This window comes from Micropterus dolomieu, linkage group LG05, assembly GCF_021292245.1.
Source record: "Micropterus dolomieu isolate WLL.071019.BEF.003 ecotype Adirondacks linkage group LG05, ASM2129224v1, whole genome shotgun sequence".
NCBI classification, from domain to species: Eukaryota; Metazoa; Chordata; class Actinopteri; order Centrarchiformes; family Centrarchidae; genus Micropterus; species Micropterus dolomieu.
In genome coordinates, this window is record NC_060154.1 from 15,026,192 (window position 1) to 15,039,282 (window position 13,091).

General features: G+C 39.3%; 2 protein-coding genes across 5 annotated transcripts in view; one reads left to right on the forward strand and one right to left on the reverse strand.

The window, feature by feature from the left end:
• LOC123971617 (ankyrin repeat domain-containing protein 13C) overlaps positions 1–13,091 on the reverse strand; it is a 68,645-nt gene that overhangs the window by 33,920 nt on the left and 21,634 nt on the right. The window lies entirely within an intron of this gene.
• LOC123971618 (serine/arginine-rich splicing factor 11-like) lies at positions 505–9,373 on the forward strand. Of its 3 annotated transcripts, none has more exons than XM_046050550.1 (12): positions 505–843; positions 2,219–2,352; positions 5,040–5,149; positions 5,488–5,577; positions 5,664–5,710; positions 5,791–5,924; positions 7,181–7,262; positions 7,413–7,526; positions 7,804–7,893; positions 8,043–8,114; positions 8,215–8,386; positions 8,545–9,373. In XM_046050550.1, exons 1-12 carry the CDS (start codon positions 722–724, stop codon positions 8,749–8,751), a joined length of 1,374 nt encoding a protein of 457 aa, XP_045906506.1. In that variant the 5' UTR covers positions 505–721; the 3' UTR covers positions 8,752–9,373. The 3 variants fall into 3 exon arrangements, with proteins under 3 accessions (XP_045906506.1, XP_045906507.1, XP_045906508.1); XM_046050551.1 differs by lacking the exon at positions 505–843 and adding an exon at positions 2,608–4,781 and having other exon boundaries at positions 2,216–2,352; XM_046050552.1 differs by lacking the exon at positions 505–843 and adding an exon at positions 4,662–4,781.

Genomic DNA, 13,091 nt, shown 5'->3' on the forward strand with positions numbered 1-13,091 from the left:
AAATAAATACCATCTGCATCTGCTGACATATCATTATTGGATGCTTAAAAATCACTAATATTGAGGTAAGTATCTGCCTCAAAATTCCAGTATCAGTCAGGCTATAGATTTTATATATAAAACACAAAAGTAGATTTTTGACTATGTGGCAGCCCCAACACTTACATCTCTTTGTAACAACTGCATGTCTACGTATGTGTGTGTGTGTGTGTGTGTGTGTGTGTGTGTGCGTGTATGTGCATCTGTGTATTTCGGGCCTATGTGTTGGTGTAAATAATAATCCCAAGAGGGATTAATAAAGGGATTGTTATTCTTCTAAGATATGATGCTTAGAAGGGTATTTTTTAAATCGTGATATTACTACTTTTACTTCGGTAAAGGATCTCATTACTTTTTCCACCACTGGTAAACACTGACCGAAAGCATACTTCCATATTTTTTAATTCGTGTTTGCTTGGGAAAACCTCATAAGTACGAGTTTACAAACGACACGTGAATGCGGCACTCCTGCCTCACGACATTTTCAGCAGTGGTATTGTTGCTGTCTACTAGCGGCCATCGTGTTCTTGTCCGCAGCGAACGTTAAACACCGTCTATCTACAGGAAAGATGCTACTTTTTGTATCCGCCTGATGTTATCCTCGTAAACGTTAACCTAAGCCATTTGTTGTTTTAAATTCAGGCACGTTGCTATCCTAAAAGATTGATTAGCACTCGCGAAAATGAATTCCAACACGCACGTCATTCAGGTGACCAATGTCTCCCCGAGCACAACGTCCGAGCAAATGAGGACTCTGTTTGGCTTCCTCGGAAACATAGAGGAACTCAAACTGTTTCCACCCGAGTGAGTACCCTGAACTATTAATCTAATACCTAAAACGTTGTCTTACCTTGATAGCTTACGCGGCTCACGCAAGGCTTCTCTTGAGGCCTGTACTGTTGAGTAGGCCTCACTGCCCAGCATGCTAATGCTAACGTTTGCCCGCGCCTTTAGTGAAAGTAGCAGCAGTCACTCCCCTTAACGTTACCGCATGAGGGTTATTGTAAATCGATGCTTTTCCTGATGTTGTGTGAGCGATTTGGCACAGATATAAATGTCCTTTCTTCCACAGACTCCGGGATATAATTAACGTTAGCTGCGAAACACCTGATTTGGTCGACTAGTCGTTTGACTGAAAATTAATCTGCACAAATCTGGTAATCCGCTGTTTGACTCCGTTATCAGCAAAAATACTAGGACTTCAACCAATGATCTATCGTCTGTTGACCTGTCTGTTATTTTAAATAAAGTATTTAAAGAATTGCTTGTTTCGTTTGACAAACCATCAAAACCCCAAAGATAATCAGTTTACAATGATAGAAAAACAAATACATCAGGAAACCCTCTCATTTGAGTTGGTGAAAATTGTGGAAGCATAACTTATCATTTGTTTGATAAATTACTGTTAACATCCAAACTGATATCTTGATTTGATATCTTTGATTGACTTGCCAGTTAATTGACTTGAATTGTTTCAGCACTGTAAAATATTTAACATTAGCCTGTTGAAGCTGCTTTGCCTTTCTCTTTCCAATCACTGTAAATGAAATAATTTCTTAATTTTATCCTTTTTCCCTGACCTTTTTATAGACTAAATAGATGTGTAATGTAATTGTCAAACATTTGCGGCCCTAGATATAACAGTCCCGGTATTAGAACTATTATTTTAATGTTAATATAATTATTCCAGTGACTTCCTGCTGGCAATCCCTTGGCATCTCTACAGCCGCTTAGGATGCTAATGAGCTACAGCAATATATATTTTACACTATTGTAACACTGACTGTAGTAGGAAATAATTGTTCTCTGCTTTGTATTTTCCTCTATCGATTTACACCTGGCTTCTTGGCAGGTAGGATATGTAACGACAACATAGTAACAATTTAAACATAATTTCACTCACAAGAAACCAGTGGGGGAGAAGATAAAGGTTCAAAACATCAGTGATCTTTGATTCTCAACAGATTGTCAATGAGGGTTGTGCTAACATTACAACACACTACATATAAATATTACTAAGCTACCTTGTGATCAGAGAGTGGACGAGTGTGTATAGCCTATGATCCATTATTATTATTGTCCTGGGGACACAAAACTCAAAAAATAAGTTTGCTTGAAGAAGGCATGTTGGCTCTCCTTGTTTGTATTCTTTGCACAACATATCTGTATTTTTTTCCAGTGACTCTCCCTTGCCTGTGACTTCACGTGTGTGTTTTGTAAAGTTCCTTGAGTCTGAGTCGGTGGGAGTTTCCCAACACCTGACGAACACCGTCTTCGTGGACAGAGCCTTGATCGTGGTCCCCTTTGCTGAAGGTGGGTGTCTGTGTGTAATTCGTGTCTCACTCACATGGCTGTCTCTAAACAAAACATCACAATGTGTAGGTTGTTTTAATAGAATTGCAAACACTACGTGAGCCATTATGAGTTTTTTCTGACCAAGCAAATTTAGCTATGCTTTTCAGTGCTTGGCATTTCTAGGTATGTAAAAGGGAAATGTACATTTGTGTCCATGTCTTACAATCTAGCTGTAAACTTCTCTCTCTGTTATTTGTGTTGTGGTTTTCATAGTGGACAAGTCATTTGCAGAGAGCCCCTTCCTTGCTGGCTGAAAGTGGTCCTCTGCTGCCATCAGGAGATTAGAAAAAATAATGGCACCAGGCTCGCGAGCCCCCTTCTCTCTCTTGTTCTGCAGTAAAATATTAACTCTTTATTTTTTTCTCTCTGTTCAAGGCATCTTTTCTAAAATTAGCCACACAACTCTTTAGCAAAATGAGGGGGGTGGGGGGAAAGGGTGCAGGGCAATCTCAATTCCTCACATGTTCAAAGGATTTTAATATTTTTTTTTTTAATAAAATGTTGATTTATTAGGCATGCACCAAACTAGGGATGCCCCGAGCACATCTGCTGGATCGGTATCGAGGCCGATCAAAACATTCTTTTATTAATTGGTGATCAACTTCTGGTTTGAACCAGTTCTGATCCTCTCTTTATATTTTAACCTTTTGCACTCTGTGTACGGCAGTTGCCAAAATTTCGCATTGCTTGAACCAGTAAACATCAACAATGAGGTCTGGTTCATTTAGTTCACTCACTCTGCCTCTATCTGCAACATTTTGCAGGTGTTACACATCTCTAAGAGATCTACTGTTGAAAACAGCTTTTAAACTTTGGTTAACTGTATAATGTGTAATACGTAGCATATTATACATATTATGTAGTTGATTTGCTGCCACAACAGATCCATATTGAGTCTACATTGATATGCACAACACTGTAGGAAACCTTTAATGACCCTGTACATTACACACTAGTGTTTTCAGTTACTGACCGATTACACCTATTTTTAGGTTCAAGTTGGGTGGTGCTATGGTGGGAGTTTGTTTAGGTCACCAAACACCAGGTGTAAGTTGCCCTGCCCTAACAGGTGCAACCAAACTTAGCAATAGGGTGAGGGAGATGTCAATCAAGTCTTACAGGTCCACAGAGTCCTGAGGTCTAATCAGCCAAATAACTGCACTAAAAAGGAAAATGTAAATACTGGATCGGGACTTGGTTTTGGCTAAATCCTAATATTAAATGCCTCAGGGAGGGGAGGGGGGGGTGTTCGGGACATCCCTACACCAAGCACAAAGCATGCAGGATAGATTAACCAATCAGTTGTGCATGCTAGAATAGATTTTAAAGGTGTGTGCCATCATCTAGACGGCTATTTTCAGCAGATGTGGTGGAAGTGAATTAGCACATAATTTGGTTATTAATCATGATAAGCACACAGTGCTTTTGGCATTTACTTGCTTCATGTGCCAAAGCCTTGTATTATTTTACACTGTGCATCTGTATTCTTCTAAATTTTCACTAACACACAAGAGATAAAAGTAGATATAAGCCTCTGCTTGATGTTGCAGTAAAAATGCTTTTTTATTGACCCTCTCCACACATGACTCTGAAAGAGTTGAGTGACTCTCACGTTTAACAGTGGTGTTTCTTTTGTTGTTGTGTTTTACAGTTCTTTTTCCTGGTTCAGCCAGCCCTATATACCAGGCCCTGCTGAAAATGCCACCAACAGTTTTGTCTTCTGCAGCCTTATCCTGTTTCTCAAGTGTCCTTTCTGTTTGTGTGTGTGTGTGTGTGTGTGCGCGCGTGTGTGTGTATGTCTCTCTCTCTCCCCTTTTTAAAATGTCATGTCAGATTAAAAAAAAAAAGAAGCCTGTTTTCAGATTGAACAACCATGGATGATCATCCCCATAAGATTTTCCCTTTTGATTTTACTGTTTGGTTTTTCTTCAGCTTTGGGCACATTTTCTCATGATTTTATCACAGCTTTTGCTGGCAGTAGCCCTTAACTGTTTAGTGCAGTTTGTTTGACATTGTTTAGTGTTTGTAGTGACATACTGTCGGCTAAATCCTAGCAGTACTGTAGCCTGTTAGCAGTACTTTAACTGGTTGCCAAGTTTTGTTGTGGTGGAATTGTACAAAGTAACCACCAACAAAAGCCCAGAAAAGGTAATATGACTGAGCCTTTTCTGTTGTTGTAATGGTAAGTGATGTTGAAATGTACCCTTGTCTACACCCAAATCATGAACTTTGTTTTCTGTATCTCAATGTTTTTGTGTGCTTTATAGCGAAGCAGCCGGCGCGAGTCGCTTGTTCATAAAACATCTAATGAAAGTTGAGAGCACATCCCACGGGACAACTGGCTGTGCTTGCTTACGTTTGGTTCATGACTTAAAAAACAAGTACAGGTGATAAAATCTTGGCAGTGTTGACCACAGTGTGTATTGTGACTTTTAAATTCATAGCTGCTAATCCTACAATCATACTTTCTCACAAAGTCAGGGATCAAGATTTACAGACAAGACAAAAAGTGGATTTTTTTTTTTTTTGATTTTTTTTTTTTACTACAGAGTAGTTAGACTGAGGTGGCTTGTCTGCAAGTCTTGTCTGAGTGTTTATCGATGTTTGCTTGGAGCATGTACTGAAATTTTGTTGTTCTTCTCCAGGAGTCATTCCTGATGAATCTAAAGCTATGTCGCTGCTGGCTCCAGCCAATGCCGTGGCAGGAATGATGCCTGGGGGAGGCCTTCTTCCAACACCCAATCCTTTGGCAACAGTAAGTATCTTCTTTAAAAGTTTACATTATGTTCATTTGGGTTTCTCTGTTCTATTTCTATGAGTCTCTTTGTTCTTTTAACAGAACTAACTGTAAGCCAAGTTATACTTTCTTTAAACATTTACAAAACATGCTGTTGTGGTGGTTTTAGATTTCTACCCAGCAGGCAGCACTGTGAATATGGGACATATTTGTAAAAGCCTGTAATTTTGTCTTGGTGGCGTGTTCCAACACCCAAAATTTATGCATCCGCTGGATGCTAATTAAAACGTTTGGTTGCTAGTGCTGCTAATTTAGCTCTGCAGAGTATCTTGAGTGTTCTGTGTCTGTTATTTCAGATGGGAGGGACGCCATTCGGAGGTCTTGGAGCTCCCAACATGGAGCAAATGGCTGCAATGGGAATACAGGGACCTAACATGAACCCCCAGGTAAGCACTTAGTCCGTCACATTCAGTCACTGCATGTTTAAAACAAACATTTCTCTCTCATGGTAATCTCCTCACCTCTCTTTCAGGCTCTTTCTGCAGACTTCCTGAAGCTCATGCAATCCATGGACCCCAAGTAAGAAACTATATACGCTCTTATCCAGTGAGTCTAAATATTCTTTTGAGAAAAATCTAAACAATTGATGGCACTTGCAGATTGAATCCATTAGCAGCCGGACTGAACTTGAATCCAGGGCTGAAGTCTGATGCGTCCAATAAGGAGATTGAAGAGGCTATGAAGAGAGTCCGAGAGGCCCAGTCTCTCATTTCTGCAGCCATTGAACCAGGAAGTGAGTGCTCAGTTTCCTCATGTCTCAGAATTGTAAAAGCTTCTTTACGATACTGCACTTATAGGCTTTTCATTTTATTTAGCAGTTTATAATATAGTATAATGAGTGAAAACTATAAGCCGCGTTTCCACCAATAGTGCCCGAGACTTTTTATTCCTGGATCTCTTTTCAAGGAACTAAAGCATTCCTTTAGCCCATTGTTGTATGCGCTTCCACTGCAGTCTAAAGACCTGCGAAGATTAGGTAAATTAACCAGCTGACATACGCCGTACAAAGCGATGGACTGGCATCATTATTTAGTAACCACGATCCATGAGCCAAATTTATAAATGAACATCAGATTTGATTGGAATATAATGAAAAATTATAGTCTTTGCTTGACCATTAAAAACAGCTTTTTTTGTGGGGGAGTATAATGAAGAGACACACAAAGTGTGTAAATTTAATAACAAACTGGATAAAGACATCAAGTTCTTAAAATAACTCTAGTACAGAGAAAGAAACACAAACATAAAATCGAGACAGTTTGGAATGTTAAAACATTTCCAGCCAACAAGAGCTGCAGATCAGCTGCAGGACTCACATCTGTGTCTCGTGAGTGTCGGAGGAACAGGATTTTTAACGAGCTTGATTACCTGCTGTAATCAGCTGTTCCGCTTGTTTTGGAGAGGAGGAGAAGGGGGCCGACTTTGGCCCAGTGTAGAAATCTTGTGAATGATGAAACAACAACTCCTGACCCAGTATTTAGTGTAACTCCATCAGCTGTGAACTGTAAACACACCACTGCACACCGGCTACTGTTTTCGAGCAATACCTTTAATGCCAATGTACGATCTCAGGTGGACATCGGCAAGACTTGTGTGGCTATCTGACTGTTGATTGTGATTTATTGTTTTGCAAACAATGGTGGAAAAGAGGAGCAGTCGCAGCAGACATTCTCCAGTAAAATCCAGTAGCCTCTACTCGCCCATTTAGAAATTCACTGCAAGGTAAGCCCCACCCCCCAAACTACTGGTACTTTCAGAAAGTACTACCCCCCGAGCAGGATTTGGGGGTAAAAAAAGAAGACCCTGGAACTAAATTTACACCCTGGTCCCTGCGGTGGAAACGCAGTGAGTTCCTCCAAAGGTTCCTTGTTCCAGGGTATAGTTCCTTTGGTCGAAACGTAGCTATAATATTAATTTGTTCCTTTGTATGAGCAATAAGCCTCTGCTACCTGGTAGATATTTAACTGTGTCATTGTTGTTTGTTTGCAGATAAGAAAGATGACAAGCGCAAACATTCCCGCTCCCGTTCGCGGTCACGGCGCAGGCGGTCCAGATCTCGTTCAAGACACAGGTAAAGACAACTGCACAAAAAAAATTCTCTGGGCTGGCGTTACCAGATGTGAACAAAATAATCTGCTGTGGTGTCTACACACAAGACATGAAGAGCATATTTTTTTTTTCTAGCAATGTTTTAAAATGTGTCACTTCTTCATTTTGGCAGACGTTCAAAGAGCAGGTCTCGACGGAGATCCCATTCCAGGAGTAGGAGGAGGTCCAAGAGCCCACGGAGGAGAAGGTCCCACTCCCGGGATAGAAGCCGCCGCAGTAGATCTAGGTCAGTATCTCCACTATTGGACCAAAATGGCTTCCTTTTAGTGAAATGTCTTGACTTCTGCTGCAGAACTTGAGCTGTAGTACTCATGATTGTTGTTTCTAAACCTGTTACTTTCATCCATGCATCCAGTTTTATACTGTTGACACTGAACAGCTCCACTTTTTGGATTCAAATGACTTGCTTACTGGCACTGAAGAGGGTAAAGCACAGTCTCCCCTGGTGCCTGCAATGTGCTGTGATTTGCCAACTTTGCTGTCCTTGCATGTGTCTTGATCAGGGACAGGAGAAAGGAGGAAAAGTCTAAGAAAAGATCAAAGACGCCCCCCAAGAGCTACAGCAGCGCCAGGAGGTCACGAAGCATTAGTCGGTGAGTTGTCTAGGCAGTGTTAATAGTGAAATACAGGCACAACAGGTGTACTCCCCTTCAGTTAATCTGATGCTCTGCTATATTCAAGCAAATAACTCATTATTCTCATAACTCAATGTTTTTTATGGTTTTTATTACTTTAATCCCAGAAGGCACAGGCGAAGCCGCAGTGCATCTCGGTCCCCAAGGAGGAGGTTGTCCAGGTCACCCTCGCTCAGACGGTGAGTTGTCGTCCACATTTTACATTCAAGACACTACTGCTTTCTTTGTAGTACAACAACTTTTTTTTTTTTTTTAATCCATTTGTCATGTCATGTTTAGTCACAAGAAGGAGAAGAAGAAGGACAAGGAACGCGAGAAGGACCGGGATCGAGAGAGGAGGGAGGACAGGAGCAGGGATGAAAGAGAACGCTCCAGCAGCAAGAAGAAAAAGAGCAAAGACAAGGAACGGGATCGGGACCGCAAGTCCGATAGTGAGAAAGGAGACGTTAAGGTATGTTTATTATTGTTATTGACTTCTATTAAATCTACTTGAACATCAGTAGGTGGCTACATTTCATGTGATTTTGTTTTGCTAAAATACACATTGAGAACTAGCTAATCCTGGAATTTGGACAGCTTCTAAATTCCCCACCTTTTGTTTCTTGACAGGTGACGCGGGATTATGATGAAGAGGAACAAGGTTATGACAGTGAAAAGGGGGAGGAGGAGGATGACGACGAGAGGAAGAGTGACTCTGACTCTGCTTCATCCCCCAAAGGCCAGGAGGAGATGGAGAGAGCTGAGGGCCAAATCCCCAAAAAGTCCAAACTGAATGGAGACGATCACCATCAGGAAGACATGGAGATGAGCGACTAAGAATATCCTGAACATGGCTGTTGTTTTTTTGTTTTTTTTTCACTGTCCTTTTATATTTTTAATATAGGCCACAACATGTCTGTGCCTGAACACTCAAAGTTTAAAAAAAGAAATGAGGAGAGGAAAAAAAAAAGAAATTTTGTTGTCTTAACTGTAGAATTATTGGGGAGGTGGTGTAGAAGGAAAGCAGTAAAAATAATTTTTGTTGAGACAAGAAAACTAGACTAAAATATGAATAACATGAGACATGGTTTTAAATTGTCATTGTTGTACTTTTTTAAGATCCTGTTTTGATTTTTCTTTTTGTTGCCTTTGTGTTCAAAGTTTTGTCTTCCTGACAGTAGAATACACCCCATTTTCTACTAAAATATGTTACTAGTCGGGAATGAACTTTCCTAGTTCAGACTGTTAGTCACTCACCACCAGGCACCAACTTCATGTCAAGTTTATGGTCACTGAACCATTTTGCTTTAACTGTAATGCACCAGACGTGTTTCAGCTGACCTTCCTTATTTACACCCCTTTGTAAGTGTACACTGTAGATTGAAATGTGTTGTTGCAATGAAATACTTTGTCTGCAATAGGATTTCCAGAGGAAACTAATAAAATTGGGTTAAACTGTCTACTTGTCATGTCTGAACGAAAACGTTGAAGCAGAAGTTGAACATTTTGGGAAATACATTAACTGCTTCCTGTAACTTCTGGAGTCTTGTACATTTAGGTGTTTGTACGGATTAAGGTGAGACGCCACAGGTGAACAGAGTAAAATGTTTAACAGATATGACCATGACACATTCCTACTTGATTACTTACATTAAGATAATTATATGAAATTTTATGTTTAAATATGAGGCAGTATCCAATGAAATCTGCTAATTTGCATCTGGACTGAAATCTGAACACTGGATTAAGTCAGGTTCAATATTTCATTTTGTTGACATTGAACAGAGAATTTTGGATTTTATTTTACCAGGAAGTCTCATTGACATCAAAAATCTCTTATTACTCCATAAATCAGAAAAGTCTGTCCAAAGATTTTTTTTGCTATGTTTTGGGAATAAAATGTTCTATAATTTAGGCTATGAATGATATGAGCAATCCTCTTAAAAAACATTTAAAATATAGTTGGGAATAAAACTGGAATGTTTGGTGTCTAAGTGCTACTGAAATGGAGATTTCAGGCTCATTGTATGAGACAAAACTCATTTTGAGAAAACGGCCCTTAAAATGTATTGTAAAATTCCATACATTTTACATTACACTACTGGTGAACGGTAAAAAAATGTACCTAACAGATATCAACATCAAAATTGTCCGGTTGATTACTTATATTAAGACACTTTATTATTACAAGTTTTCTGAAATGTTATGTTTAAATATGCAAATGAGACAGTATCTGATGCTAACTTCTGGTGAATTTATAAGATGTCTGCACATGCAGACAAAGTCCAGTACAATAAACACCAAAATGTGTGTTTTGAGCGCCTTGTTTCCACTAGTCTGAAAGAAGACGTTATAGAAGCTGTATACCAAAGTATGCCACAGTTGTAGTGTCATATTTAACGGAGTACTGAAAAGAAATAAACGAGATATAAATCTGAAGTTAACGCTAACTGCCAGAAAAGGATCATAATTAAATTAAAGCCTCATCACTAATATGAAGTTATGTGCGAAATAAAAGATAGAGTCCAAACTGTTGGATATGTGTCTTTTATTTTAGTACATTTTATATGAAAATAGTGTCGCAGACTTTTACAACAGTTTTTGCTGTATAAAGGAAATGTAAATGAATCAATGTATTTCCTACATAAAACATGGAAAATTCAAGCAGCTGAAGACAAAAAAAAGCATGAAAAAAAATTAAGCGTCATACCAGGGGAGGCAAACTACTAGGAACTTAATGTTAGCTGCACTTGCCCGTACGGAGGATTGTAATGAAATGTACTGTATTTGGTTATACTGAATATGTATGTAAATAAACAAATTGTTAAAACTACACTTTGAGCCAACACACAGTTACAGGAAAAGATATGTGAACCCTTTAGAATTACCTGGATTTCTGCATAAATTGGTCATATCTTCATCTGAGTCACAACAATAGACAAACACAGTCTCCTAAAACAAATACCACTCAAACAATTGTTTGTTTATTGAATAGACCATGTAAACATTCACAGTGCAGGGTGGAAAAACCCTTGGATTTGAAAACTGGTTGACCCTCCTTTGGTAGCAATAACAAAATGTTTCCTGTTTTTCTGTCAATGATAGCAACCCCTCCAGTGCCCTGAGGCAGCGAAGAAGCCCCAAACCATGATCCCCCTCCACCATACTTCATAGTTGGGATAAGGTTTTGATGTTAGTGTGCTGTCTTTTTTTCCTCCATACATAAGGTTGTGTGTTCCTTCCAAACAACTCAACTTTGGTTTCATCTGTCCACAGAATATTTTGCCAGAAGTGTGTGGAACATCCAGGTGCTCTTTGGCAAACTTCATACCTGAAGTCGGGCTTCAGCCTGTTGGGCTTCTGTAAATAACATCACAGAGTACGGTCTAGACCTGCTCTTTTATGAAAAGCGCTGTGAGATAACTGTTGTTGTGATTTGGCGCAATATAAATAAAATTGAATTGAATTGTTTTTGTGGAGAGCAGCGGCTTCCTCTGTGGTGTCTTCCCCTGAACTCCATTCTTCTTTAGTGTTTTACGTATCGTAGTCATCAACAGAGATGTTAGCATGTTCCACAGATTTCTGTAAGTCTTCAGCTGACACTTTAGGATTCTTGTTAACCTCATTGAGCATTCTGCGCTGTGCTCGTGCAGTTATCTTTGCAGGACGGCCACTCCTAGGTAAAGTAGCAACAGTGCTGAACTTTCTCCATCTTTAGACAATCTGTCTTACCGTGGACTAATGAACACTGAGGCTTTTAGAGATACTTTTGTAACCCTTTCCAGCTTCATGCAAGTCAACAATTCTTAATCTTAGTTCTTCTGAGTGCTCTTTTGTTCGAGGCATGGTTCACATCAGGCAACGCTTCATGAATAGTAAAATTAAAATTGGTGTTTATAATAGGGCAGAGCAGCTCCAACCAACACCTCCAATGTCCAAAGTTGGCGGACTCCTGACTCCAATTAGCTTTTGGAGAAGTCATGATCCTATGGGTTCACATACTTTTTTCCACCCTGCACTGTAAATGTTTATATGGTGTTCACTGAAAAAATATGATTGTTTCTGTGGTATTAGTTGAAGCAGACAGTGTTTGTCTATTGTTGTGACTTAGATGAAGATCAAATCAAATTTTATGACCAATTTATGCAGAAATCCAGGTAATTCCAAAGGGTTCACATACTTTTTTCTGCGACTCTGTGTAACATGACTTCATTTTAAACTCCAGGAGCAGACAACTCAAACATGAGCACAACACCCGTTTGTATCAACATGATAAAAGCTCGTGAACCATAAAAGCAGCTAAACTTTCCCAACCTACTGGACTTGTACAGAATTAACCTTCAGAGGAACCTTGGTGCTTTGTGTTTTTCCCCCCGTGGAAATGATTGCTTGTTCCACACATCTGGAGGTTCATAAGGTTTATCAGATATAGTGGGAGGGGAAAAAATGACAGGAGGATAAAGAGATTCATTGTTTTTTAAAACATTACAAGTATGTACAAAAATGGCAACTGCCACCATGTTACAAACCAATAAACTTGAATTAACTGATGTGTGCTACACAATAAATAAAACTCTTCCTCTTGCAGAGGACATATTAAACTCATCATCACAAAGAATAAGAAAAGAAAGTAAGAGACAAAAGCAATAACTCATAAAACTTGTATTTACATACTGTGCAGGGGAAAAGCCTGGTTCTTATGTCTAAAAACAGCATGAATGTTGTAGTCATTCATTCCTTCCCTAATGTCTACTTTTACAATCCCCAGTTTTCTTCTTTTAGCAGGATTGTACAGTTTGTTACATAGTTTACAAAAGATGTAGTATGAAACAAAAGGTTTAAACATAACCTACACTTGCTGCCACTCAAACAAAGAAAAAAAACTTGTGGTACCATAAAAATCGCAGCATTTCAAGCGTTGCCTCCATGAAACTATCATATTTTAAATGCAGAATTAACGGTTGAGTATCACAAAATGAGTGTATATCTATAAACTCAGCTGAATGTCGAGTGGCTGTAGTGGATCTAAATAGTGCCCAAAACGTTCAGTGATGCTACTCCATGCCCATGAAAATCGATGTTTTATACACACACACACACACACACACACACACACACACACACACACACACACACACACACACACACACACACACACACACACACACACACACACA

Bases quoted from the DNA above. Each gene is read 5' to 3' on its own strand.
- LOC123971618 (XM_046050550.1), top strand. From the start codon at position 722: ATGAATTCCAACACGCACGTCATTCAGGTGACCAATGTCTCCCCGAGC. The intron at 2,353-5,039 runs GTGGGTGTCTGT...GTTCTTCTCCAG, and splicing joins CGTGGTCCCCTTTGCTGAAG to GAGTCATTCCTGATGAATCT. The intron at 7,527-7,803 runs GTCAGTATCTCC...TGTCTTGATCAG, and splicing joins AGCCGCCGCAGTAGATCTAG to GGACAGGAGAAAGGAGGAAA.